The sequence below is a fragment of the Malus domestica genome, chromosome 15 (assembly GCF_042453785.1).
Source record: "Malus domestica chromosome 15, GDT2T_hap1".
NCBI lineage: Eukaryota > Viridiplantae > Streptophyta > Magnoliopsida > Rosales > Rosaceae > Malus > Malus domestica.
The window spans coordinates 2,487,733-2,515,577 of NC_091675.1; the positions used below are offsets into that span (position 1 = coordinate 2,487,733).

A 27,845-nucleotide genomic window follows, 5' to 3' on the forward strand; every position below is an offset into this window, starting at 1 on the left:
TTAAAAAAATGAATTTTAGTACTGTGACATGAATTATTAAAGTTTGGCATGCATGAGTAGCAACTCGTATGAATATATGAACGAAGAAAAATATATATATATTTTTTTACAAGTGATAGAGTTAGTGTGGTAAAATGTTATGCGTAAATTTTTAAAGTTTGTTCAAACTATTCAATCAAATGAAATTGAGCATACTTCCTATCTCTTCTCAAGAAACAAATGATCCGTGTAAAATTGTGCTCAATTTCATATGCGAGGAATTCCGCAAAAATCTCCTTTTTAGGTGGGGATGATAAGCAAATCCAAAGCCGACCCGACAGCACAGCAGGATGACTACCAAGTGACCAGAAATATTATGATTAAGCGTGACAGAAAGTGAGGAGGAGGGATGGAGGAGGCTATTTTATCTACCTGGCATTCAAAACCAAAATTTGACACGAAATCGCATCAATGTATATAAAGTCAAGCAACGTTGTTTGCCTCAGTTGCCAGGTGTAGGGTGCTTGTTGCGTTGTCGGGTTGACGACGATGAGGTTTTGGTACTCCAACACTAAACCTATCGGCAATTCTCACATTGCTTCAAGCAATTATGCTCATCATTAAGCTATTTTACGAGAAATTTTTTATTGTGATAGGAATATGAATGGTACATCATATGTTTTTATGTAAGTGATGAAAAATTTTATTTTTTAAGTTATTAACTTTTTAACACACTATTCCACTATTTGTACAGTGACATGTGGTGTATTACCTTGTGTGCCGATCACACTGAAAAATCTCTCATATTTTACAAGCACAACATTGGACTGTTTGTATACAAATTTTAAGTGCTTTGTGAAAAAAATTCTGTAAAAGGTAAAGTCAAGATTATGAGAAAATGACAACCTGCCTTTGTGGCAAATTCCTATTGTTTTAGGCGCGGTCTGATTGGTTTTGAGATTTTTATAACTTTGTTTGCTTTCTTTTTAAATGTCTATTTCCTATCGAAAAAAGAATATATGTGAGACTTACATAATGGTGATTCGACCAACATTTAAAGCATAGGGTTATTCAAAATTAAAAAAAAAAAATATATATATATATATATATATATATATTGATAAAACAAACATAAAAATTGTACTAACTTGCCTTTCAATATAAATTTTTTACTTTCCTCATAAACTCGTAGCAAATTTTTTTTACAATCAAAGACAAAAACTCATTATTGTTACCCTCTACTCTGGTTTCTGCTAGTTTGTTTTAGCTTGCCTCGCTGTAGGCTTCTGTGTACGTTCTGGCATCTTTGCCCTGGTTTTCATTCCTAGTTTCTACCAAAAAAAAATAAAAAAATCAAAGACAAAAACTCATTAAACAGTCCAACTCACAACTCAAAAGACAAAGCCACATAAAAATTGTCTTAGACAAGACAACGTTATAAATTACTCTAAATAATTGGAAGAGTTTAACTTATTTACGAGTAAAAAAGCAATAAACAATTAACATGACACGAATAAATCACTACAAATTTCGTGTTATATAAATTGTTCTCCTACGCGAGTTTGGCTGTTTCCCCCAAAAAGTTAAAATCGTCAAAGGAGAACACAGTAAACACCGAAACACGGTATCAACTGGACTGCAAAATGATAAATTTGAAGTCGTTTTTCAGAAATACATTGACAAAGTCCTCCTCCACTCAGCTCCTCAAACTCAACTCAACTACGCCTTTCCGTACGCATACGGCGTATCCTAGCTTTGGTCAACAACATCTTCAACTTTCTTCGTCCTCCTTCCTTAAAAAACATTTACCTTCAAAAACAGCAACGAATGATAACAATATTAGTGCTTTTCAAATTTAATTAATCTTAATTAAATTAAATTAATTTTTAGATTAAATTAAATAAAAAAAGGGGAAACGAGAAGGTCGTCGCGTGCTTTGACATTGTAAACACGCACGCACACCGTTCGTTGGGTCGTCGTCTTCTTCTTATTAACGGACTCCCCGACCCCTCCAACACCACCGACGACAGCCTCAAAAGTCTCGCATTTAGTCATCTCCTAATCAGATTATTATGAATTCAATTCGCAGGATTATATCGAGTACTTGTTTTTTCCCAGTCATTGACCATAAAAATTCCAAATGTTTGAATTTTAATTCAAACGAAATTGTTTGATCAAAGCGAGCGAGAAACGACGCTGCTGCTTCCGCTTCCGCAACTTCACATTTGGAAATCTGAGATTCTGAGATACTTCAAGTTCAAGACGACGGCTTTTAACTTCGCCTTCTGCAACAAGTGCATTTCTCGAAAGCCCAAATGCCTTCTACCTCGTTTTCTCATCACAAACCCTGCAGAGCTACAACCTCCCCCTCCTCCAACTCCTCCTCCCCTGTTTTTTCTTCAGCTGCTGCTTGCTCTGTTTCTGCTCCGAAACAGGACAGTGGTGGTGGTGGGGGCAGCTGCGAGCAGAGCCCGCGGCGGCTCACCCGGCAAAGAAAGCTCCGCCACATCAACAACCAGGATTTCTACCTCCCTGATAAGTCTTACTCCTCGCCCGCTTCGCCGGACTATTCGACCCAAAAGTCAAGATCGCCGGGTGGTGGGTCCAAGTCAAACCACTGGTCTTCTGCGCCGGCTCCGCAGCCCTTACCCCTTCCTGAATCTCCCGTGATCCGGAAACCTGAATCTGCTAAAAATGGGTTCTTTGGCCCCAGGTAAAAGAAAAGCCCTTAGAATTCATTAATTTTTTGTTTGTGGGTATCTGATAAAGTGCTTACTATGTGTTTGTTAAAATGCATCGCTGGGGTGGTTTTTTGCTGTTTGAACTACTAGGAAGGTCAAAGGTAAAGCTGTCACAAGCTCAGGATCGGCATTGCCGAGTTCTTATTCGAGTCAAGTTGCCACAACCTCAGGAGGATCAGCAGCAGCAGTGAGTTTTTATTCAAACAATCGTCGAGGGGCACTCTCCCAAGATGCTAACAATGGTGGCGGTTCGCTGAGTTCTTGTTCTAGTCAAGTTGCCACAACCTCAGGAGGATCATCAGCACCAGTGAGTTCTTATTCGAACAATCGTCGAGGGGCACTCTCCCAAGATGCTAACAATGGTGGGGGTTTCTTTATTAACTTGGGTCTGAATATTCTTTCTAGGAAAGCGCAGGCAAATGGTATATCAAGCCATCCTTTTAGTCCCCAAAGATCGAAAACTGTCGATAGTTATCCTCTACTTGTTGCTCCCACTTCACCCGTTAATTGTTCAAGCAACTGCCATAGGGGAACGCCACACGAATATGAAAGTTGCAACATGAGCAGGAGTGCTCCAACAAGTGCTTTTTCAAGTCCTGCAGTTAGCCCCAGGAGATCAAACACCGCTGGGGATTTTTTTTATTCTTTTGGGGCTCCCCACGATCAAAATCTGGATGTCTTTCCTCCAAGATTATCACCAAATAGACCTGCTCATAGTCCCACCCATTCTCCTACATCTCGAAGTCCATGCTTCAACCAGAAAAGTTCAAATGGAAATGCATTTCTTTTGCCTTCTTTAGAGAGGGCTGAAAGTAGTGGTCAAGTCAGTGCCCACCCTTTGCCTCTGCCACCTCCACCACAGCAATCTGTTATGCACCACAATGCAGAAGCTCTATCCTTATCATCAATGAAAGGTCAATGGCAGAAGGGAAAACTTATTGGGCGCGGCACCTTTGGTAGTGTGTATCTCGCAACCAACCGGTATGCTAGTCCCCGGAAGCTTTGTGCTACTTTCTCTTGACTCTGTTCTGCAGTGACCATTATTTTGTTTTGTTCTTTTGAATTTAGCTTTGTTAAAATTTTCTAATTATATGACAGAGAAACCGGGGCCTTGTGTGCAATGAAGGAAGTTGATCTTATTCCTGATGATCCTAAAGCTGCTGAATGTATAAAGCAATTGGAGCAGGTCCTTTTTCTGGAGTCCTTTACTAATTTCAATTCATAGAGCAGTTGTAGCTTATTGTTGTCTACCTTTAGGTTTGTCTGGACCAACCAAAACTGCCGAATTAGGGAAAGTTTTGCATGTAACATGCACTAGCACTGTGTCTACTTCAATCATAGGGAAAAAATGAGTTGGTTGATTATTTCTGTAAGATGGAAGGTAAAAAACCTTCATAGTACATCTCCTCATATCCGACACCTGCACAATGAACAGCATTGTGGAGTGCATCTCTTCACATTCGATCAAATTACATTTCAGCTATGCTCAACTATGCTACTGACATTCTGTGGTAGCCTTCTATGTTTCCAGTTCGTCTTTAATATGTTCTAGAACTGTTCTTACTAGCTACCCGTTGCAGGAAATTAAAGTCCTCCGCACGCTAAAGCATCCAAATATTGTGCAGTATTATGGTAGTGAAATGGTGAGTATCTTTCTTACATGTGAAATTTTATTAAGAATCTTTGAAAGTTTGGCTAAATTGGGAAGCATTGTTTATGCATATGCAGACTGAAGATCACTTCTACATATATTTGGAATATGTTCATCCTGGATCGATTAACAAATACGTCCAAGACCATATTGGAACTATGACAGAATCTGTAGTTCGCAGTTTTACTCGCCATATCCTCTCTGGGTTGGCTTTCTTGCACAGCACAAAGACAATTCACAGGTGATAGTGATGCTTGAGTAGCAGAGTTATATAACTGTGACATCACTTATCTGTTAAAAGGAGCTTGTTACTTCACAAATGGCCACGTCTCAATAAATGATGAGACAAGAATAACCTTAGGAAAATGTTTTTCTTCAAAGAGATTTATATAAACTGTAGAGATTCTTAATATTTACCAGCCAGTTAAAATGGGAAAAACGTTTGGAGAATCATTGTTGCATTCCATCGGAGCTTTCTTTGCTTTATTGATGATGTTTCGATGATTATTCTGGGGATATAAGGGGTGCATATTTGCTGGATCATGTTGTATTCCCTTGTAGCTTTCTTTGCTTTATTGACGATGATGTTTCAATGATTATTCTAGAGATATAAAAGGTGCAAATTTGCTTGTTGATGCATCAGGCGTTGTTAAACTTGCCGATTTTGGGGTGGCAAAACATGTGAGTAATTAACTTTCGTAAACACCTTTACTCTGCTTTGGCTCCTGTCATAAACTTGACAAATCAAATTTTGACCAATCCAATTCATGTGACTGTAAGGCCTCCCAGCGGTACTCTTCTGGGTTTCATATTTAACTTTACTTTTTGCATTCAGCTCAATGGGCAATCGTACAATCTTTCTTTGAAGGGCAGTCCATACTGGATGGCTCCTGAGGTAATCGTATCATCGTTACAAATTCGTAGATGGCCTGTACGCACTGTATATAAATTATAAACGCTTAGTTTGTTTCATGCAGGTGATAAGGGCTGCAATGCAGAACAGTGCTGCTCCTGATCTTGCTTTGGCCGTCGATATATGGAGCTTGGGTTGTACTATTGTTGAGATGTTCAATGGAAGACCTCCGTGGAGTGAATTTACAGGAGTAAGTTCATGATGAAACTTGTCATGTTTTGTTCATCATAGTTTCGGATTTTTCAGAATATTGTCAACCGCCCATAGTTCCATGTGTACAGTGTAAATCCGGCCTCATGCTGTTCGAGAATAGCTTTGTTGCTTTTGAAGTTTTTAACATCATCTTGTCTTCCTTCTGCCAGCCTCAAGCTATGTTCAAGGTTCTAAACACCATCCCGGATATACCAGAAACATTGTCTGCAGAGGGAAAGGACTTCCTTCATTTGTGCTTTCGTAGGAACCCTGCAGAGAGACCGTTAGCTAGTAAGCTACTTGAGCATCCGTTTGTACGAAATTCATACGTCAGACCTTTTCAATGATATATACCTAATAGTAAGTTTTCACATTCAACATTCATAGAATTCAATGGAAACTAGAGACTGAAAGTTTTTTATATATGACCAGTAAATTGATATCTTGGCATGTTGTGCGTGCACCATTGCAGGATAAATTGGATGGTCCGAAGGACCACATTAATCTTTAAAATGGTCGAATATCGATCTCTCCACACTTGTAATTGCGAGGTGGCTTTGCATCATTCTTCCTCCTTGTCCGGAATTGCATCCCTTGTTCAAATGAACCATGGAGCGGAAATCCCAAACCTCTGAACTTGGATGAAATGGTTCCGAAGTTTCTCTCTTGTTCCATCTGGAAGACGCTCTTCTCTTGGGAAATACGGCTGCGCAGCTCTAACAAAGATTTTCATTGCTTGGACCGCCTCTGATGAAGTTACATAAGCTTTACCAGTGAATTAACCGAGTGGGATTTGGAAGCTGGTTATTTTATTCATCGCCGGTGGAGTTGGGGAACTCGGAGCTAGTGCAACGTGTCCTTAATCGGGGAGATAATCGAGTTTTGCGTGGAGTTAAGATTAGTAGGTAGAAACTGTTGTGCAAACTCACTCAGAAGTTAGAACAGGTGATGGGAGTTAGTCATTAATCTGTAAATACTGATTTATGTTGATTCTCTAAATAGGAATTTTCAAACTTTGTTTCCCACGTGTATTGGTAATGCTTATGATTAACTTTTTAGTGTAAAAATGTGGTTTTTCTTTAAAGTGAACAATATCGGGAGCTGTTCGTTAAAGTTCTCTTATTAAAAGTTATATTCGCAATCAAATTAGAAAATGTTTGAAATTCTGATAATTGAGTTACGAGAAGAAAACTTGGTGCAAATGTACCAAATTCAAAAAACTTCTAGTGAGCAAAATAGACGGAACTAATGACAAAAACAGCATTGACATGAATTAAAAGTTTAAGAGGCAGGATTCTCTCCGGATTCATATCGTGCGGTCAGTTCTCGTCATGTACTATTTGTGTTTAATTTTAAATAAAATAAATCAAATAATTTCTGACTGCATGATCCACGATAAATAACTAAGATATGAGGATACTGGGATCCCCATAATTTGGATCCGGATGGGATCCAATTCCTAAGAGGCTAGCGAAACAAAGTAAAAGTGACGAAAGTGAAAGGAAGATTGTAATCCGGGTATTTTTGCAAAACAATTTAAATGAGAAACTAATTATATTATAATATAATTTATTTATTATTTTTCTTTGAAAAGAAAAGGCGGATGTACGTGTTAACGGGTAAAGTATTGCGCGCTTCCCTTTTAAAATAATTAGATTTCTTTTATATATCATTTTCTTTTCGAAATTAATCGGTTTAATTTCACTCAAAGAGTAATGGGAATACTACTGCTACAGCAACACCGATACAACAGCTCCAATCAGCCGATCTAGCGGCCACTGCTAGCAGCCGGAACCCTAAATTCGCCACCGGAAGCCCCAATTTCGACGATGGGGAAGCCTCTTTGCTACGGTATTCGATTCCCCTTTCCTTTCCGCTCCTAATATCATCGTTGTCGTAGTTTCCATGGAATTTATTTCGTCCTTTGATTTTCCGGCAGACACAGGGAATGCTGAAGTTTCTCAAGGGCTGATCAATCGGCTTTACAGCGTCTTCTCCGATGGCATACATTTTGCAACGCCGGCTACCTCCTTGAGGACCAATGAACTTGAATTGGTACTCATCTCTTGCTGTTAAATTTCTTAGGTTTTACTACTCAATGCACGATTTAGGAACCGTTTGGAACTGCTATTTTAGGAAGCACTCCTGCTTATAAACACTTTCGGTGGACGTGCTTTTGTTAGGATGTTATTGAATCCTGGGAAAGCACTTCCCTCCAGGTGCAGTTCCATACAGTCTCAATTGAGGTGTCATGATTGGCTTATAAGTTAATAGGATTGAATGAGAAAATCAATAGTTTCAATCAAATGTTATAATAAGAAAGAAGGGGGCTTGTTTATTTGGAAGAGAGGAATTCTGAAAACTGATATATGAAATGTACCGAATGTAAATTTTTCCCTTTACTTATTTCGGTTCCAAGGTTCGGAGCGTGTTACAAATGTTGCAAGGTTTTTCTAGCTCACTATTTTATTGGGACCAAAATGGAAAATCCTTTCAAGTCAAGAGTGGGATACATGTCAGTCACCTCTCTTACTCGAGTCTTCACGCCCTTGTTCATCAATTTATGCATGCTGCAACATGCTTACAACTGGTGGAAATTATAGTCAACAAAATCGAGAAGTCTGCTGGATTACCACCGCCTACTTTGAGGGCTTTTGCATGTTCTGTTTCTGCGTGGCTTAAGGTATATTTGGGATTCAATTTGTTGGATGAAGTTTGCCACTTTCTAGACATTGTGATTTTACTACTCGTTTATAAGTCTATGTTAACTTTGTGATTGGGCAGAGGTTGCGCGATATTGCTTTAAAGAAGGAAATGAAGATAAGAGGAGATGGCATTAGTACAACCCCTACGTTATTGGGATTGGCCAATTCTTTGTCTAGGTTTGTATTCTGTTAGCTATCAGTGTGGGATGCCAATAGTTATAGTTTGTCACATTTTGTTGGAGACTATCACCACTCAAAAGCTCATCAAAATTAGAAAATTTTATTATGCTCAATTTTTTTACCTTCGAGGTCATTGCCTCAGCCCATGTCGTTAACTGCTTAACTCACGTTTTGTGTTGATATCTTCATGCAATGATGTCGCTGATGACAATTTATTGATATTAGTCTCTGCTCAGGTGCTGAGTATCTGTTGCAAATAGTGCATGGTGCCCTCCCACAGGTGTATTTTGAGTCTAATTCTTCTCTTCCCGCTGCTTACTTGGCTGTTCACATCCTTGACCATCTTTACAAGAAGCTGGATGAAGTGTGTCTAGTGCGAGGTGGTGAGGTTGGTACTTCATTTATTCAACAACCTTTATTGTTTCTAGTTTATTACTCTTGTCTTGTTTCACCTGGTTTATGTAATCCAAATTTGGTGTTCATGCCAATTTCAGGAGGAAGATTACCTGATGCTTCTTTATTTATTTATTGGAAGTATATTGCCGTATATTGAGGGTCTTGATTCTTGGCTTTTTGAAGGAACACTAGATGATCCATATGAGGAGGTAAATGTGATTCGAACTTGCATGTGCTTGTGATGCATCCAATTAATTGTTTTTTTTTTTGTTTAAATTTTGCGTACCATGTGATTCTTCTGTCCATAGTATTGTCGATGATAGTTTATCTTACAATTTGTATAGGCAGTAAATACTCAATATTAATCTGTTTTCTACTTGAAGTGGGCTGTCCTAGATTTCTCCTCGCTGAACATTTTTCTGGTTGCTCCTGTCTTTGCAGATGTTCTTTTATGCTAATAAAGCAATATCTGTTGACGAGGCTGACTTTTGGGAGAAGAGTTATCTATTAAGGCAAGTACAGTATCAAATGTTAGATGTTGGGACCTCTGCCTCAATGACAAGTTTTATGAAAGGAAAGGAATGTGGCAATAAAGACCTTCAATCATGTCCATTGTTTATTAAGGACATAGCTAAGTCTATTGTTTCTGCTGGAAAATCGTTACAGCTGATCCGGCATATTCCCATGACATCCTCAGTTGTATATCGAAACGGAAATGACTCTGAGGTTGATGGTTTTGGAAGTTTTAATAAAGGTGTTTACCATGGGCAAAGCATTGCAGGTTTGACTTTGTCAGAAGTTTTCTGTGTGTCGTTAGCAGGCCTTATAGGCCATGGTGACCATATCTTTCAACATATATCCACTAAACAAAAAGTGGAGAGTGATGATAGTGTGATTGTGCCGGTAAAATGTTCGGAGAAAATTTGGTGTAAGTTCTTGGTTGATACACTGGCAGAGAAAAGAGTAACTGAACCAGAGTCTGCATGTGATAATGGAAAAAGATTTACAGATGCAAATGAAGAGAAAATGTTTGCAGGTGTAGTAAATGGGTTTCCTCATTCAAGATCCTTCTGTCAAGAAAATCCAGTTCTAACGGTCTGCCAAAAGATCCTTTCTAAGAATGGGGATGCATGGAAATCCTTGAACTTATCCAGAAATTTATGTCTGCCCCCTTTAAACGATGAAGCTTTACGAAAGGCTATTTTCGGTGTGGAGAGTGGATCAACTTCTTTGGCTGAAGGAACAAATTATACTTTTGGTTTCCGCTTTGGTGAATCAGAATATCTTCGTTCACAAGACGACTCGCATATGTTACAATCGTTGTTTCCTTTTCCTACTCTTCTACCATCTGTTCAGGTATGATTGAAAGTCTATGTGCATTTGTCATGTAGATATTATTAGAATTCTTTGGATGTATTTTTAATTGTAATTCCTTGGCTACAGGATGAGCTCTGTATGTCAGAGCTCTTACCTTTCCAAAAAAATAGCACCCTTCCATCAAGAGTTCTTGCCTGGATTCAACATTTTGAACCAAGAAGTACTCCACTTCCGGTGGTGATAGTGCAGGAATGTCTTACTGTCTACATGCAGAAGCAGGTGATTGCTCAAAAATATGTATCAGTTTGTTGTTGTGGTTGCATGAGTGTCATATTTTTAAAAGTTATTTTCTACCGTAGGTGGATTGTATTGGCAGGCATATTTTGTCAAAACTGATGAATGACTGGAAATTGATGGATGAACTGGCAGTCTTGCGCGCGATTTACTTGCTAGGGTCAGGTATCATCTTGTTTGTTGAACTTCAAATATCCTGGTCTATCATTAGACATCTCCGATTACTTTGACATGTTTGCTGGTTCCTTTCCATCTCTAGGTGATCTGCTACAGCACTTCTTGACTGTAATATTCAATAAGCTGGATAAAGGAGAAACATGGGATGATGATTTTGAGTTAAACACGATATTGCAGGTTTGCTTACTTTATCCAATGTAGAATTTCTTCCTATTTTGAGTTAAACACGGTTTTGGGGTACCTACTTTTACTGTTTTACTTATATTATAACATTGTAATGTATATTCTTATTACTGCAGGAATCTATAAGAAACTCTGCTGATGGAGTGCTACTAAGTTTTCCTGATTCATTGATTGTATCCCTCACCAAAAATCACGACTTAAATGGAAATGAGCAACCTAAGATGGCTTCCCTTCCCTCAACTCCTCGTAAAAGTCGTGCTCAGAGCTTTGGAATGGATGGACTTGATCTGCTAAACTTCACATATAAGGTCTCTTGGCCACTTGAACTTATTGCAAACGTGGAGGCAATCAAGAAATATAACCAGGTTATTTTATGCTTTTGGTTCTATATTTCGTCGTCTCTCTCTCTCTCAAATCGATGTGGCATTTGGGGGAGAGGTGATTTGATTTCACTTGGGATCTTATCTTTGGAGGGAAGATGTGATTACCAACTGGTCGTTCTGACGACTAAACTTGTTATCTAATTGTTCTAAATTGTTGTAGGTCATGGGGTTCTTGTTGAAGGTTAAGCGAGCAAAATTCGTACTTGATAAAGCTCGAAGGTGGATGTGGAAGGTTATAATTTATCCCCTTTAAGGATTAATTAGGAGAGTGATAAATCTCCTTGGCCTAGTGAGAAGGGCTGTATGTGTTTATGTCTATAAATCAATGGCTTTGATGCTTCTTGTTTCCCCATGCAGGGTAGAGGCAGTGCCGCAAACAACCACAAGCGTCACTGGTTAGTGGAGCAAAAACTTCTCCATTTTGTCGATGCTTTTCACCAGTATGTGATGGACAGAGTAAGTATTGTTTTTCCTATGTTTTTTGTTTTCCCTTTATATGTACGGAAACTATTTTCATGAGGAATTCGGCCTTTTATGCATCATCATATTTTTGTTGTCTGGAAAGAGTATGGAGTATGGAATTGTTAGATCACTGACTAGTCCTTTGTGAGCAGGTATATCACAATGCATGGCGTGAACTATGTGAAGGTATGGCAGCTGCTCGATCTCTGGACGAAGTCATAGAAGTACATGAATTGTACTTGTTGACAATTCAGCGGCAGTGCTTTGTAGTTCCAGATAAGCTGGTGCGCATTTTCTTTTGTTTGAGAACTTATGAACTAGGAAATAATCTTTTATGAAGACAGGAAGCTAAATCGTGTTTATTACGCTCTTTTGCATCAGTGGGCTCTCATAGCAAGCAGGATAAACAACATCTTGGGATTAGCATTGGACTTCTATTCTATACAACTGACGCTTAGCGGCGGAACAGTTTCTGCAATTAAGGCCAAATGCGAAATGGAAGTTGATCGTATTGAGAAGCAGTTTGATGATTGCATTGCTTTCCTGCTCAGAGTAATCTTCTCTCTTTGTTTTGGTTCTGATTCATATGCGATTCTTATGATTTACATCTAACGTTTCGTATGGTTGCGTGCTGATTATGCAGGTGCTTTCGTTCAAGCTCAACGTCGGGCATTTTCCTCATTTAGCAGATTTGGTTACTAGGATCAATTACAATTACTTTTACATGTCGGATGCTGGAAACCTAAGGACTCTCCCGAGCTCCGAAAATGTTGCTTCGAGGCTGGGGAAGGCTTTTCTAGGCAGAACAGACTGATTGCAGTTAAGGATTTTAGTTTATTTAATTTTTTGGAGTAAAACATCACATATTAAAACAAATTTAATTTGCTACGAGGAATTAGAAATCTGGCTTGCATCCTCAACATCTAGCTTGCACAGCTCGATGTCTTTGCACCACTGTTCGAATTCCGCAAAAGCTTCAAACAACTGCTCGGCCCCGTCATCATCGGCTAGGGGTACCTTCTTCACTGCCCTCTCAAACACATTCCTCGCCCTCGCAATGTCGCCATTCTTCATCTCAAAGTTAGCATACCAAATCCAGTTCCCGGCTTCTTCGGGATGGCATTGTACCATCCGTTCGTAAATATCTCTAGCACCCTCGATGGTTCTTCATAGCGAAGCGCCAACTTGACAGAGGACTGCTCACTGGAGTCTCTGATTTTCTGCCTGGGAGGTCCGAACATACTAGCATCCTGGAGCTCACTTGCCTGACGGAGAATTTCCTTGGCGGCGACTCAGTTTTCGCTGAAGGAACTCATTGGCTGCGAATCGGATTCGGATTTTGAGAAGAGAGGGTGATGGCCTTTGGGGAGAATGGTAGAATTGGTATTTAGATCGATCGGTTTATGGAGAAGAATTGTGAGGAATGTAGCATCATGCATTGTATATATATAGACTAGAAAATTATCCCATTTGAAATAGGAAACTTAAAACTTTTCCTTGTTCGCTAAGGTGGTTTAGTTAGTTAATTAGGACAGACATGAAGAAGGGGAGATTAAAAAAATTATAAATATATATATATAAGACGGTTTTCAATCGATTTTGGAAATTTCAACAGAAATCATCGTAAAAGTTTGGGGAAGCACAGTTTCTACACTAAAAACATGAATTACATCATCGCCTGCTTAACCATGAGCAATCAAAGCACGCACAATATAATCTGCTATCTGCCTATACAGACTTGTTTACATCAAATGAAACGATGAGTGAAGATTCAATATTTCTATCAGCTATTACTTTTGTGAGCACGCTTCATCTTGAGAAGATGAGAGAGGCCTGCTATTACGTGCAGTCGACTGCTCGGAATCCCGGTCTTCGCCAGTGCCCTCCCCTTCTTGTCCAGTATAACAAAGCAAGGCACATATCTGATGTCGTAATGGAGGAGCTGCATTTCCGGCGATAGAAAAATTATCATACAATATTCTACCGTTCAAACCATAATATTTGACACCATGATCAGCACATAACGTAACGAATAACTTCATCCCCAAAAAATCACAAATAAAAAGTCCAACGCTATCGAACAAGCTAATCACTTCAAACATAGAAAATGTTGAGGATGAAAGGTACCTCGGGAAGCCATTTCTCGTTCTCTGCATCAGCCATAACAATGTTAAGCCACTCCGAGTTCCTACTCTCAACCTCCACAACAAAATTAAGCAAAGAATTGCACAGCCTGCATTTGGGTGAATAAAACTCAACCACTGTAGCCTCTTTCGCACTTGCCAATGCCGAGGCAAACGCCCTATGCTCCGCCTCCCCCTGCTCTTCCGGACTCAAGACTGTTTTCGACTTCAAAGTCTTACCTTGGCCGGTTCTTGCATCCATTTGGAAGGGCTTTAAGTTGTTGATCAACGAAATTGAGCTGACGAAATTGAAAGCAAGGGACCCGATAGTCTGCACAGATTTGAACAGCCAAGGACCCTCAAACGAGCAAACGCTATGAGTGTTATTTTTTGGATTCGGGTTCATGTCCCATGGCCATTTTAGGCAAAACAAAGGCTCTTTTGGAGTATAAACCATTTTCACCTCTAAATTTTGATCTCTTGAATTACAGAACCTCCAAATTTTGCATCACTTCGATTCCAAACCCTAGAGAATGAGCATTTGTCACCAAATCAGAATCCAAATTCTTGGTCATGGGTTCTCATGAAATCATAAATCGTGTAAAACCCTAAACCCAAAAATCAAAATCTTTGGTAAACTAGCTGATTGTGGAAAGAATATTCCCAGAGATTAAAAATTTAGAGCATTCGAAATAAAACGTCGTAAAAGTTTCTAATGAAGTACGACTACTTACCTCTTTTCACTTTCAAGGATTCAGTCGTCTGCCTTTGAGTCAACCAACACAATTCTGTTGCACAGAGAGAGAGAGAGAGAGAGAGAGAGAGAGAGAGAGAGAGGAGGGAGAAGGGGGGGGGGTGAGAAAAATTAAATAAAATCTTATTGTCCTGTGAGCTCTTTGGTCTTCAGTATATCGTTATTAATATTGGGCCTGATAATAATTTGGACCCAAATATCCCTTCTAATTGGGTCACCAACTTTATCTTTGTGGGCGAAGAGAGAAATGTACTTAAACAGCTGAGTTACAAATATTTTGTAAGTTACTTTTCCGTTGAATTCTTTAGGTTAATGGCGGTCGCCCACGCACCAACCCACGTCTAGTTGTTTCTAGAGACCGTAATCCCTCCCTAATCATACCCATAAACACGTTTTTCTACCTCTATGTGGAGTTTTGCCAAGATTCTAACCACAAACCCACTCGTCGACATTTTGCTGACCATTCCCCCTCCTAGTTTTCCCATCCTAAATGGTTGAAAAATGGCATTGGCACGAGAAGAAAATCAAAAGACATCATAAAATATTTGAGAAATCTTGCGTTTTCCATCAACAAAAATGTAAATTTAGAACGACTCAAAATCTCTACATCCTTTTTTTTTTTTCACTTTATACCCAACTCTAGTGAGAAAAGAAGGCAATTCCGGCCGATTTGCTTCATAACATGTGACCAAAATGCAGTATATAAACCCACCAATCTGCTCATACCCCCCCCCCCCCCAAAAAAAACCTCAACCTCATTAGTCACTAATTCCACCTTAATTACGTCGTTGATGGCAATTCCATGATAAATTAAGTTTTAAGATAATGTTAAGGAGAAAAAAAATGTAAACTAAATTTGCAAATCAAATAAAAAAAATTTCAACCACCCGACTAATGTCTAGCATGTAAGTGCATAAATTCCACATATAATAACGGCTAGGCGGCTAGGCGCATGAATCAGTCATTTGGCCTAATTTCCCTGCAAAGGTTTGATTATTTACTTCCAATTGGTGCCAAAACATAAATTCCACATATAATGACAAAAAGCTGAGAGGTACCCCTTAGAAAAAGTCCAATGACATCTATAAGCGTATTATGTCACGTATAAATTTAAAAGACAAAGGCACTTTTTTTGCGTACAATTTTGTTAATATGGGCTTGTCTCCTTTAATGAAGATTCGTACCGCTTTATTTTCAGACTATATTGGCTTTTTTTATTTTCGGTTTTCAAATTAATGTGCATCTCTGCATATAGATTTGTCTCACTTTCTTGATTTTTTTTATTAACCTTGCGATGTTCCTTGTTCCGTTTTGCAGGTTTAGACCTGTAGGTTCAGCTTTAAAGGGGTTATGTTTCATGTCCCCCTATTTTCCTTGTATCTTTGTTGTTTTGTTGTTTTTGTTTCTAGAAAGGTAAAGTTTATGTCCCCTTCTTTTCATGTATTTTTTTTATCCTTTTTTCTTGTATTATGAGAAGTTAGGTTTATGTCCTCCTAATTAGATGTACTTTTTTTTATATGAATAAAATTCTCCTCGTATTGTCGAGGTTTTCTAAAAAAAAAATTGGTAAACACAAAGACTCTTCCTTTGTTCATATGTGAATGGTTTATTTATTTCTTTATTTAATGGGGTGTGCTATCCACACATCTTATTTTACTTCTCATACACCCATTGATAATTTCTATCCGTTGATCTTCTTCAATTCATCTGATCCGATGGTCAAAAATTAAAAAGGTGTATAAGAAGTATGAGCTGTTATCCATCAAAGCTAGATAAAAGCTTGCATTATTCTTCCAACATTTAACCCTTCTTCCAATGGCAACCTTAATCCAGTGCTTAATATCTTGTATTAGGGTTAAAGACTGATACTAGGGTTAAAGACTAATACTTCAATACTCCCCCTCAAGCTGGATCGAGAGATTTTCTGGATCCAAGCTTGAAGAGAAGACAATCAAGTTGTGCAGAAGGAAGAGGCTTGGTGAACACATCGACAAGTTGATCACTGGAGCGAACAAATAAAGTTTGTAACAGCTTGGACTGGACTTGGTTGCGGACGAAATGACAGTCAACCTCGATATGCTTTGTGCGTTCATGGAAGACGGGGTTGGCAGCAATATGCATCGCTGCTTAATTGTCACAATGAAGGAGAATTGGCTTTGAGGAGATGATTTCAAGATCACGTAGCAAACTCTTTAGCCAAATTAGTTCACATGCAGTAGATACCATTGCACGGTACTCAGCTTTTGCGTTTGACCGAGCTACAACGGATTGCTTTTGCTCTTCCACGTGACGAGGTTACCACCAACAAAAGTGCAGTAACCAGTTGTGGACTTGCGATCAAGGACGTTGCATGCCCAATCAGAGTATGTGTATCCTTCAATGGTGAAGTGTCCGTTGTTTTGCATGAAAATCCCGGTAGTCATTAAGCTTTTCAAGTACCGAATGATCCTTTTAACTAGTTGCAGATGATAAGATGAGGGAGAATGCATGAACTGGCTGACAAAGTTAACAGCATAAGCAATGTCAGGTCGAGTTATAGTCAAATAGATAAGTTTTCCTACCAACCTTTGATACTCCGATGCATTTTCAAGCTGGATGCCTGAGGTTTCATCCTTGAAATTTGTTGGTAGTGGTGTTTTGGCAGGCTTGCAATGCATCATATTGGCTTCTTCTAAAAGATTGAGAACGTACTTTTGTTGATTTAGAAACAGACCAATTGGAGATTGATCCATTTCGATTCCAAGAAAGTATCGGAGTCTACCAAGATCTTTGATTGATAAGGTTGAATGTAAGGTGGCTTTGAGAGCAGTTATTTCTTCTGGATTATCTCCTGTGACAATAAGATCATCAACATAAACAAGTACCACCAATCTTCCATGCGTACCAATCCTAGTGAACATTGAAGAATCTGCATTGCTTCGTTTAAAACCGGATGACATAAGGACAGAGCTCAGTTTTGAGTACCAAGCTCTTGGAGATTGCTTGAGACCGTAAATAGCCTTGTGAAGCTTGCAGACTATTCCTTGTTCCTTCTCTCGTTCATGACCAGGTGGTAGGCTCTAACTCCCCATGTAGGAAAGCGTTTTTTACATCCATTTGATGTAGAGACCAGTATGAATTGATAGCCACCGAAGGAAGCACTCTAACTATGTTCATCTTTGCCACCGGGGCAAAGGTTTCTTTGTAATCTACCCCGAAGGTTTGCGTGAAGCCCCTTGCAACTAACATTACCTTGTGCCGCTGTATGGTTCCATCTAAGTGAAATTTCGTCTTGTAAATCCATCTTGCCCCAACCATACGTTGATCTTTTGGTAGAGAAACAATGCTCCAAGTTTGATTTTCATCGAGTGCCTTCAGTTCTTCAAGCATGGCACGCCTCCATACAGGAGATTGGTTTGCCTCTTCGAAGGATCGAGGCTCAGAGTTTCGAGATAACTCAATAACAAAGGCCGCATGAGATGGGGAGACCTTGCTATGGTAAACCATTTGTCCAATAGGATATCTAGGCGTGTAGATTTCAAAATCATCAAGCCTGGATGGAGGTTGTCTGTTTCGAGAATGATTCATTCGTGGAGGAGGAGGTTGTTCAAGTTGGGGCTCTCTCCTTTCGTGAAGGATTTCTTCATCATCTGCTTCCATATTTTCAGGAGCTGGCTCTATCTCAACAGCTTCATTGTGCGGTGTTGACAGCCTTGAATCATCAAGGAAGAGAGAAGTGGGAAACATTTCATATGAGAGCTCCCCCTGAGGTTCATCATCATGCTTCTAAAAGAAGGAGTGCGTCTCATCAAAACGTACATCCCTGGATACAAACACCTTCCTGGTCTTAGAATCATAGCATTTGTATCCTTTTTGGGAAGTTGAGTAGCCTACGAATGCACACTTGATAGCCCTTGGATCAAGTTTATCTATGTGAATAGTTTGAATGTGCAGATAGCATACACATCTAAACACACGGAGATGACTTATGTCAATTTCTCTCCCCTTGAGAATTTGGTAAGGAGATTTAAACTTCAAGATTCTACTAGGAAGGCGATTGATGATGTATGCAGCGGTTTGTATAACTTGAGACCAAAACTTCTTTGGAAGATTTGCTTGTAACATTAGTGATCGTGTTTTCTCAAGCAAATCTCGGTTCTTTCTTTCTGAAATGCCATTTTGTTGTGGCGTTCCTACACAACTTGTTTGTTGCAAAATTCCATGCTCACTTAAGTAAGTTGTCATGATTTTGGAAGTGTACTCAGACCCATTATCAGACCTTAAAATGCCAATATTAGAGTTCAAATGATTTTGAACTAAGTTATGAAAATTTTTGAAACACTGGAAAGCTTCGTGCTTGAATTTAAGTAAATACACAAAGGTAGTTCTAGAGAAATCATCAATGAAAGATATATAGAATCTGTAACCATCAAAAGACTCTAAGGTTGCAGGTCCCCAAATGTCGGAATAGACAATTTCAAAAGCTTTGGTAGCTCTAGAGATAGAATGGGGAAAGGGTAACCTGGTAAACTTAGATTTGTGACAAACTTCACAATCTGGGATCACTTTACAGAAACTAGGAAAAAGAAAAGACATAACATGTGAAGAAGGGTGAGCTAATCTCATGTGCCACAGGTGCTCCTTGTTTACTGTGTTTGAGTTTACGTAGAAACTCTTTGGAAAACTTGAAGAGAAGTTGACATAGTACAGTCCATTGAGGAAGAACCCTTTACCAATCGTTTCCTTCGAAACTCGATCCTGGAAAATCACACAGTGAGTGGAAAAAATTGCAAGACAATTGAGCAATTGTGTTATTCTTCCTACTGACAGCAGTTTGAAAGGAAAAGAAGGGACATGCATGACAAGGGATTCTTTTTTACTCGAGAAGATTTTGAGTTTCCCTCTACCTACTATACAAACTTTGGTGCCATTAGCTACGGAGACAAAAGAAGGAGTGGAGAAGTTTTGAAAATCATTTAGTAAAGATGCATCGTTAGTCATGTGATCAGAAGCTCCTGAGTTGACTATCCAAAAATCACGACTACTACTAAGATCCAATGCAGTGGAAATAGTTGCAACAATACCTGGCACGTCATTTTGTGACATTGAGCTTGATTGTTCGAAGAAGCCAGCAAACTTGCCGAGCATGGCTGAGGGACTTTCATGATTTGTTGTTCCTTGTTTTTGTTGCAAGAAGTTAGCAAATTCATTTATGAGAGTAATGGGAGGAAGAGAACGACCTATCTTCACACAGTGAGAACACTTTAAGTCTGGTCGTTTTCCCTTGTATGGTCTGGAGAAGGTGAAGGCTCTCGCTTCTGATGGCCTAAGATCTGATTCTCCAACGACCACGTCTGCGTTCATGACCTTCTTTCTTACTTCTTCGCATTGAATAACATTGCAGAACATTTGGAAAGTGGGAAGTTTAGGTGTCATCAAGAGATGACTTTTAAGATCTTCATACTCTGGTCTAATGCTGGCAAGCAACTGGAACACCTTGTCTTCTTCAGCACGCTTTAAAAGAATGGTTGTGTCCGTGGTATGAGGTCTGTAGAGATCCAATTCATTCCATTTGGCCTTCAAGTTGCCAAGATGTTGAACAAATGAGAGATTTCCCTGTTGTAATTCTGTAAGGTCTTTCTTTAGCTAAAAGACTCGCGCAGCATTGTTTAGATCCCCATACATGTCTCGTATAGAATTCCAAAGGTGGTGAGATGACACTGAATAATTGAAAATCTCAGCCATCTTTGGTTCCATAGAGTTTAACAGCCAAGACATGATAAGTTGATCTTGGGACACCCATGCTGCATAATCTGGTGAAGTTGTTTCGGGCATGATGTCATCCTTTTGAATGAACGGGAGCTTTCCACGTCCTCCAAGAGCGAGAGAAATAGCTCGTGATCAGGGCAGATAGTTGAATTCGTTTAGGAGCACAGAGCTCAAACGTTGAATTGGGTTGGTATCCATGGTTTTGTTTTTTGAAATTTTCTCTGCTGGTGTTGCCATAATGGCTTAACTAGTTTGGATTTGGTAGGATTTCGGAAGAACACAGAGGCAGGTCCAAGAGGGATCACTGCTCTGATACCATGTAGAATTTTTTATGTATATTTCCTATATAAAACAGTTACAAAGTTCATACATAAATAGAAGAAGAAACGGGAAAGAGAGTGGAGAACAAAAGGTAGGGGACAATGGCAGCTAAGCAAGTATAATGATGACCTCCACTCTCTCTAACTTAAGCCACTAACAAGCTTTACAATGATGAGGGAATAACAAACAGCTAATACTAGCACTAAGACTAGCTGAATGCAAGTTGAGCTGTTATCCATCAAAGCTAGATAAAAGCTTGCATTATTCTTCCAACATTTAACCCTTCTTCCAATAGCAACCTTAATCCAATGCTTAATATCTTGTATTAGGGTTAAAGACTGCTACTAGGGTTAAAGACTGATACTTTAATAAGATTACTTCTTATATTGTTAATTGATTTTATGATGAAATCTCAACTAACGTTCTTTTATATATATATATATATATATATATATATATATATATATATATATAATTGAACGTCTCATTCAAAGATCATTATGCTTCAATAGATAAGACTCATTTCTCTTCCTTTTAATTTTTCAGATGATCATCCAAGGAGGAGTCCAACTAGGCCTGTATCGTTGGCTCCCCTAGTTGTTATGGCAATGGTTGTTTCTTTAATAATACTGACAGTCAAAGGAATTTACTCAAGAGTTGGGAAAACCAAGAAAATATCTGGAAGTATTTCAGAATACTGGCAATTCGACTATAGCACAGTTAGTGTTGCCACAAATAACTTTTTCCAGGCAAAAGAAATTGGACAGGGCAGTTGTGGCGTTGTTTACCAGGTAATCAAACATAATTTCTTTCTTAATCAAAAGAGACAACAAGTATGTGCGATATCATTAAGTATGCATCAGCATTAATTGGAAACAGGTTCCTTGCTGATATAAAGGAAGAGATCCTTTCCAGATATTTCCCACCAAAATCACACAATTAATTAATTTAAGTTTTTGAAATTTGATTTAACAGTTAAAATTATTATAACTTTAAAAAAATCTTTACTTGTAACTGTTAAATCAAATTTTAAAAGCTCAAATTAATTGATTGTGTGATCTTAGTGTAAGAGATAAAGAGGAAATCTCTTCCCCGATATAATACTCATATATTGTTTTCATATTGTGCAGGGTCGCCTGTCCAATGGAAAAGACATAGCTGTGAAAAGGCTTTTAATAGATTCTGAACTAGACAATTCAGAATTTAAAATTTTGATCTTAACAGTGACCAAGCTTTACCATCGGAATTTGATTGGTCTCCTAGGTTTCTGCTGGGAAGGAAGTGAAATGATTCTTGTCTATGAGTTTGCCCCTAACAGAAGTCTTGATTACGCATTTGGTATGTTTGGATTTTTTTTTTTTTTTTTTGAAAGAAAAACTCTGGAAATTTAATGTGTGATATGCAAAGCAACAAACATTTGTGGGAACATAATGTGGTAAATTTTTTCTCACTGAAGATGCCTTTTAGTGAGAAAAATAAATTTCCCACCAAAACCCTGCTAGAGAGGTCTTATGTTGTAGTAGCAATAGTAATATCTCGTTTGTAATAAAAATAAAGAATAATGTTAGGAAGATCAAATTTTGTAATAAAATGATGTGGATATTAATAATTGGATTATTATGTAAGTATTAATTAACATGCTTATTTTCTATTGATGACACATCATTTGATTTGTAAATTTGGTTAAAAATTTGATCTCACTAACCTTATTCAAAATAAAATATCATTACATAATCTCTCTTTTACATAAATATGCAGATCCAGTCAATCATCTAAATTCGGATTGGGATATGCGCTACAATATTATAGTAGGCATTGCAAGAGGGCTCTTATACCTCATGAAGATTCTCCCCATCCGATTGTTCACGGGGATCTCAAGGCCAGTAACATTCTGATAGATGCAGAAATGAATCCCAAAATTTCAGACGTTGGCATGTCAAAGTTGCATGGGATTCATAAAAAACAAGGCGGTACCGAAAGATTTCAAGCATTGCAGCAGTAAGTACAAGGACCAGCTATAGGACTTTCATAAACTTAATCTTATTAATGCTATTATGCTATGTCAATAAAATTTAAGAAGTTTCATCAGGTTCGTAAAAATTTAACGTTTTCCTGCTGATATATAGCGACTATCTCGCAATAAATTGCGAAGAGGATGGAGAGTTTTCTGTAAAGTCGGATATCTACAGTTTCGGAGTGTTGGTTTTGGAGATAATGATTGGACAAGAAAGTACTTATTTCAATCATGGAGGGGACGGAGATGATCTTCTGAGCTATGTAAGTAATAATATATATAGTTTCGATGTATTACCCTTAATTTGATGCATCGAGAGAATGAGAGTTATAGAAATTGAAATATTATGTATTACATACCCTTGCAGGCTTGGCAACTCTGGACAGAAGGGAGAGCTTTACATCTAATAGATGACAGTATCGAGACTGATTCAAGAACCGAGTTAATAACGAGATGCATCCACATAGGGTTATTATGTGTGCAAGAAAATATAGCTGATAGGCCAACCATGGGTTCAGTTATTCTCATGCTTAACATGAGTTACCAATTTACTCTCCCACCGCCCACGCCTCCAGCAACTTTGCGACGTGATAACACCAAAGAATTGATTGACAGTACGTCAAGGATTAGGCTAAGTAATAAGCGAAAGCCCTACTGGACGAGGCTTGTCCGGATATGTATGAAACCGTTTCAGTGGGATTCCAGGCGATCACTTATCTTCAGCGAAGTAGACGCTGAAAGAGTAAGTGGGGATGATCAAACTACCTAAGCGATGTGATGTGAAGATAGTGGATAATGTGTTGGTTGTCTACCTATTTGTATTGAGTTTGAAATTTTGTGTTGGTTGTCTTCCTATTCGTATTGAGTTTGAAATTTTTCTTCCCTTAAATGAATATAACAATTTCGAATCATTTGGTTACTGATAAGGAATTTACCACACACGTAAATGGGTTAAAAAACTCATATAATACTTGCAAGAATGACAAGAATATTGTAGTATAAATGGTTCTTGCAAGGTTGTTCTCTACTGGGATTATTAAACAATTCAAAGCAAACCAAATTCCAATTAATTATTGTAAAACAGAAATTTGAGATGATTGATTTTTATAACCTAATTTAATAAAACGAATTTAATTAATAAAAATAAAACAATCTGCAATATTAAAGTTGAAGGAAAAAGAAACAGTTTTTAAAATACCAATTTATAAATGCACTAGGTTCCACCATCACCTAGCAATCGTATGCATTTTTACCAATTACTTATGATCTACACATGCCACTTTGAAGGTTAGGTTTTCCTAATATATATCCTACTTGGAACCTCCAACATAGAACGTATATCTAACATTCAATCCGTCTGAACGTTCGAATCAAATATGAACATGACAAACTCATTAAGTTTTATAAAAACCCTTTGAAAAATCATGCAACCCTTAAGACGTGGTGTTCATCTTAAGTGAAATTACAATTATTAATTACAAGAAGCCAGCGCCAATTTCAGGGAACCTTCCAACCAAAATTACATCAAACCACCTTTCTAAATATCCTAATGGTGATCAAGCATTAAGACAACGCATATTCATAATTGAAATTATAGAAAATATTATTATATAGAAAATGATTGAAAACACCTTAAAGTAGAAAAAAACTTTAAGAACCCTAGCAATTCTCTATGTCTTCAAAGTTTCATAAAAGCAAACGTCCCCCCCTCAAACTAGGGCCGACTAAACCTTTTAAATCCCCCTAAAAGACAGCGGCACAAACCCTCAAATTGTAGTCTCTTGTTCCAATTAGGAAACTAAGAATAATAAAAAAATATCTTAGAAAATAAAGTCGTAATTAAGCTAGGATAATCCGCTAAGTACTTGTCCAGTTACGTTTTAGCCTCAAATATCCTCCAAATACGGCCCATGATAGCTTGTTTTGAAGATCAGGACGTTCTAAACACATCTCCAGAAGGCCATGAATCTATCTGATGTCATCTTGGGCTCCAAAAAAAGCAATTCAAGCCCAAAACGTCACTATTTCAACACCGTGCATCGCTCCTTTATTTTATAGCCAGAAAATAACCGCTTGATGGAAAAATTTGATATTTTGATACGATCAAGCTAAGTGACTCACGAGCGTCCTTCAACTGGAATTACTCCAAAATTCATCCATTTGGTCCTGTTTTGCTCTAGAAAAAGTCGAAAGTATTATTTTGAAAATACAATTCAAAGTATTAAAATTCTCCCAAAATATACTAAGAATAGGATTAAATATATAATATAAAATATACTCATCAGTTACCTCGTTGAAAATGAGTTTTCTTGCTTATTATTATCTTATGGTTTTTCTTGTGAGTCAAGAATTAGGTTTCTTGTAGGACAAAAGATTGGGCCTTACATTTAGTCTTCTCTATCGTATTCATTAATAAGCAGTACTTTGTAAAAAAAAAATTTAGATCACTCCATAAATCAAGTTTGTTTAGATATGTTTTTAAAATGACTGAAATCGTTTTTGGTGAAAATATTTTTGAAAACAATCCGTAGTAAAAATGCTAGTAAATCTTAGAAAATCACTTAAAGTGCTTTCGGGAAAAAACACATAACTTGTGCTTCTTATAGAAAGCATTTTAAGTGCTTTTGGAACCCAAAAAGATTTTCTCTAAAAGCGTTTTCAGCTATTCTAAAAACATATCCAAACGGGTTATGCATGTGTGAGCTCCATTTAGTTATAATTAAGAGAAGATATTCAATTATCAAAACGACTTCCACGCCCATCTCCTCGTTCACTATTTGTGATTAATGTACTGTCACTGTACATGTATATCAATTGGAAACTTTCATTTACTTTATGGAATGTGATATCCACACACCTATTTTTACTTCTCTCACACATTTTTAGTTTTCGGCCGTCGGATCGAATGAATTGAAGAAGATCAACAGATATAAATTAACAAGGAGTATGTGAGAAGTAAAAAGGGGTATGTGCATAGCGCATCCCTACTTTATCATCATTGGAAAATATATATTTATCTTTGCTAATGGAATCAATTGTTCTCATGTTCATGCATAACATATATATCTCAATCAGTGCCGGCAATTTTTTTTCTACACCGGTCAATGACAAATCTGTGAAGAAATAATATTAAGAAAGTTGAAGTTCAACTATAAAATCAATTAGTAATATAAAGAATATTCCGGTTACTTATTCTCAACTTTCTGTATACTATAATTTACAATCAGTAAATTTGAGATCTATCACGCAAGTGGCTCGGACTTTGGATTGCTTTTGGTTAGAAAAAAAGAGCATCCAGCTTTCTGATTTATAATATTTAACCTACGTGATCAGTTTAATTAGACTGTATGCATACAAAATGGATAATGTTGGAGTGAAAGAATTTTTGAAGCAGCACTACGAGAGCGTAGTTTGAGAATGCTCTGGGTTCCTGTGCTGAACTCTTTTTTGCTCCAATTGATGCTTCTTTTGCTGATGATGCATCTCTTCACATCATTCCTCTTGATTATGGGAAGCTTAGCCTCTAAACTAAATCTCGTTCCCAAGTGATGTTATATGACAGCATTTATACCGCACTACGTCTTTAAAGGAAATGTTCATTAGTTCTCTTAAAAATGTTTGAGGAAGCTTCCAGTCCGAATCGTACCTTGGACTCTGTTGGTTCGGCTAAGCCACACAATTGGCAGTCTAATTTGGTATCGAATTCGTCATCCACGAGATTCGAACCTAAGACATCTCATTTCCAAATGAAGAAGAATACCACCAGATCGTAGTACTAAGTAGCTAGTCAATTAGTTCCTTAAAGACCTTGAACAGTTGCTAGCTTCATAAAATGAAAATAAACAATTAATAGACTGTGAGATAAGATCAAAGAGAAGAACTGCATGATTTATTTTACGAGTTCCGATTTCTTGCTTACTCTTTGTTGCTTTATTACTGGGTTGTCCGCTCCAAATAATAACTCTGCAGTCACTTTGTTGAATGCTGCCAAACCTTATTAGTGAAAGATTTTGTATTTCGTGGAGGATAGGGATCTGACCTTCTTAACAACATCAAGCACGTATGGCTGAAGCTCTTCCGTTCGATATGCCCCAACTCCAAGGTCGAGCTTTGATTCGTTTGTGCTAGATTTGAATGCTTCAGAAACTCCGAGAATTGGATCCGGCGGGGCCATCGTTACACCCTCGAATTTGGAGACATTCACCGCAGCTACCATAGATACCCTACCAAAAGACTACAGAAACCAAACAACACCGCATTAGCATCAATGTTGAAGCAAAAAGTCGATAAATCCAAGCGAAAATAGCCATAGCAGCTCACAGCACGTACCTCCGTCTTCGTAAACAGACAGTTTCTTTCCTTGTTCAAGCTCCAAGAAGAACTCCCAAGCTTCAACTTCCCCTGTTCCAAATACACACTAAACACGATGAGTGCTTCGATTTTCAAGATTCCGAGAACAAAATCACGCACAGCTCCATCAAGCCGGAAATTAACATTTTCTCGGCAACCAAACAGTAAGATCAAAGAAGAAATCGAAATCGTTCACGAAAATCGGAATTAATTACGAAATGATGAAAAGAGCGGTAGTACCATGGGAGTCTCGTGCGTGGACAGAGAAGCTGACGGCGAGACGGAAGCTAAGGACAGCATCGCTGAAGCCATCTGAATTCAGAAATCGAGATAAGATAACAAACACCAGAAAAATGAGGAATAAAATAGATGGATTATTTTCGTGATCCAGGAGTAAATCAAGAGCTAAAGAGATAATGATTAAGAAGTAATTAAACAGATTCAGATGGATTAAAACAATGGAGTCGAATCGGATGTAGTTGGAATCGACGACGACGATGAGAAAACTCACCGAGAAAGGGAGGAGAGCGATGAACACGAAGGAGTCGGCTGTTTGAGAGTGAGGTGATCTTTCGTTGCTTCTTTTCTACTGGCTGGCTTTAAGTGGGTTTTGCGAGCGAATCAGCGTGAGATTTTTTGGTCGTTAACTTACATATTTGAGTAGAGTGACAAATAACCACTAATTATCACAAAGCTGTCAATTACCCGCTCGACTTTTTTTTTTAACAAATGAAATTATATATATTAAAATGATGGAGGAGTAGACTAAACTTTACAATGGGTTAGCGATGGTATGGTTCAAATTTGTCTTTAGCGAAAATCGAAGCTAAAATCTTTCGTTTACAAGTAAAGAGAAATATCACTACATCGTAGTACTAAGTGGCTACCCGCTCAACTATTTATTCTTGCTTACTTACCCCCTGAACTAACAAGTACCCTCTGCTGTCTGCTGTTATATTTCA

At 38.0% G+C, this 27,845-nt stretch overlaps 4 protein-coding genes and 1 pseudogene across 8 annotated transcripts; 3 read left to right on the forward strand and 2 right to left on the reverse strand.

Moving 5' to 3' along the window:
* The first annotated feature begins 1,802 nt into the window (after positions 1–1,802).
* LOC103441729 (mitogen-activated protein kinase kinase kinase 5-like) lies at positions 1,803–6,589 on the forward strand. Its single transcript, XM_029093976.2, has 10 exons — positions 1,803–2,692; positions 2,811–3,701; positions 3,819–3,906; positions 4,301–4,363; positions 4,449–4,612; positions 4,977–5,052; positions 5,207–5,266; positions 5,349–5,474; positions 5,647–5,836; positions 5,949–6,589. The coding sequence occupies exons 1-9, from the start codon at positions 2,295–2,297 to the stop codon at positions 5,821–5,823; spliced, it is 2,043 nt and encodes a 680-aa protein (XP_028949809.2). The 5' UTR covers positions 1,803–2,294; the 3' UTR covers positions 5,824–5,836; positions 5,949–6,589.
* A 558-nt stretch (positions 6,590–7,147) lies between these two features.
* LOC103441739 (uncharacterized) lies at positions 7,148–13,075 on the forward strand. Of its 3 annotated transcripts, XM_008380444.4 has the most exons (17): positions 7,148–7,327; positions 7,416–7,531; positions 7,896–8,159; positions 8,261–8,358; positions 8,587–8,749; positions 8,856–8,966; positions 9,199–10,113; positions 10,201–10,353; positions 10,434–10,533; positions 10,628–10,722; positions 10,845–11,093; positions 11,272–11,343; positions 11,469–11,567; positions 11,726–11,857; positions 11,955–12,125; positions 12,217–12,392; positions 12,473–13,075. In XM_008380444.4, the coding sequence occupies exons 1-16, from the start codon at positions 7,306–7,308 to the stop codon at positions 12,385–12,387; spliced, it is 2,931 nt and encodes a 976-aa protein (XP_008378666.1). In that variant the 5' UTR covers positions 7,148–7,305; the 3' UTR covers positions 12,388–12,392; positions 12,473–13,075. The 3 variants fall into 3 exon arrangements, with proteins under 3 accessions (XP_008378666.1, XP_008378660.1, XP_008378678.1); XM_008380438.4 differs by having other exon boundaries at positions 12,217–13,075; XM_008380456.4 differs by having other exon boundaries at positions 7,149–7,327; positions 8,598–8,749; positions 12,217–13,075.
* An 84-nt stretch (positions 13,076–13,159) lies between these two features.
* LOC103441760 (thioredoxin-like protein HCF164, chloroplastic) lies at positions 13,160–14,514 on the reverse strand. 2 transcript variants are annotated; one of them, XM_008380466.4, is made up of 3 exons: positions 14,431–14,514; positions 13,701–14,222; positions 13,160–13,515 (listed from the first exon to the last, which is right to left on the reverse strand). In XM_008380466.4, the coding sequence occupies exons 2-3, from the start codon at positions 14,151–14,153 to the stop codon at positions 13,357–13,359; spliced, it is 612 nt and encodes a 203-aa protein (XP_008378688.1). In that variant the 5' UTR covers positions 14,154–14,222; positions 14,431–14,514; the 3' UTR covers positions 13,160–13,356. The 2 variants fall into 2 exon arrangements, with proteins under 2 accessions (XP_008378688.1, XP_070670198.1); XM_070814097.1 differs by having other exon boundaries at positions 13,701–14,304; positions 14,431–14,503.
* A 6,555-nt stretch (positions 14,515–21,069) lies between these two features.
* Positions 21,070–23,413, forward strand: LOC103442676 (cysteine-rich receptor-like protein kinase 8; annotated as a pseudogene).
* A 2,258-nt stretch (positions 23,414–25,671) lies between these two features.
* Positions 25,672–27,557, reverse strand: LOC103441799 (aspartate aminotransferase P2, mitochondrial). Of its 2 annotated transcripts, XR_530300.4 has the most exons (5): positions 27,395–27,557; positions 27,124–27,195; positions 26,863–26,934; positions 26,453–26,767; positions 25,672–26,356 (listed from the first exon to the last, which is right to left on the reverse strand). XR_530300.4 is itself a non-coding variant. In XM_008380503.4 (4 exons), the coding sequence occupies exons 2-4, from the start codon at positions 27,193–27,195 to the stop codon at positions 26,531–26,533; spliced, it is 381 nt and encodes a 126-aa protein (XP_008378725.1). In that variant the 5' UTR covers positions 27,395–27,529; the 3' UTR covers positions 26,396–26,530. The 2 variants fall into 2 exon arrangements, 1 of the variants encoding a protein (XP_008378725.1); XM_008380503.4 differs by lacking the exon at positions 25,672–26,356 and having other exon boundaries at positions 26,396–26,767; positions 27,395–27,529.
* Between the last annotated feature and the right edge of the window lie 288 nt (positions 27,558–27,845).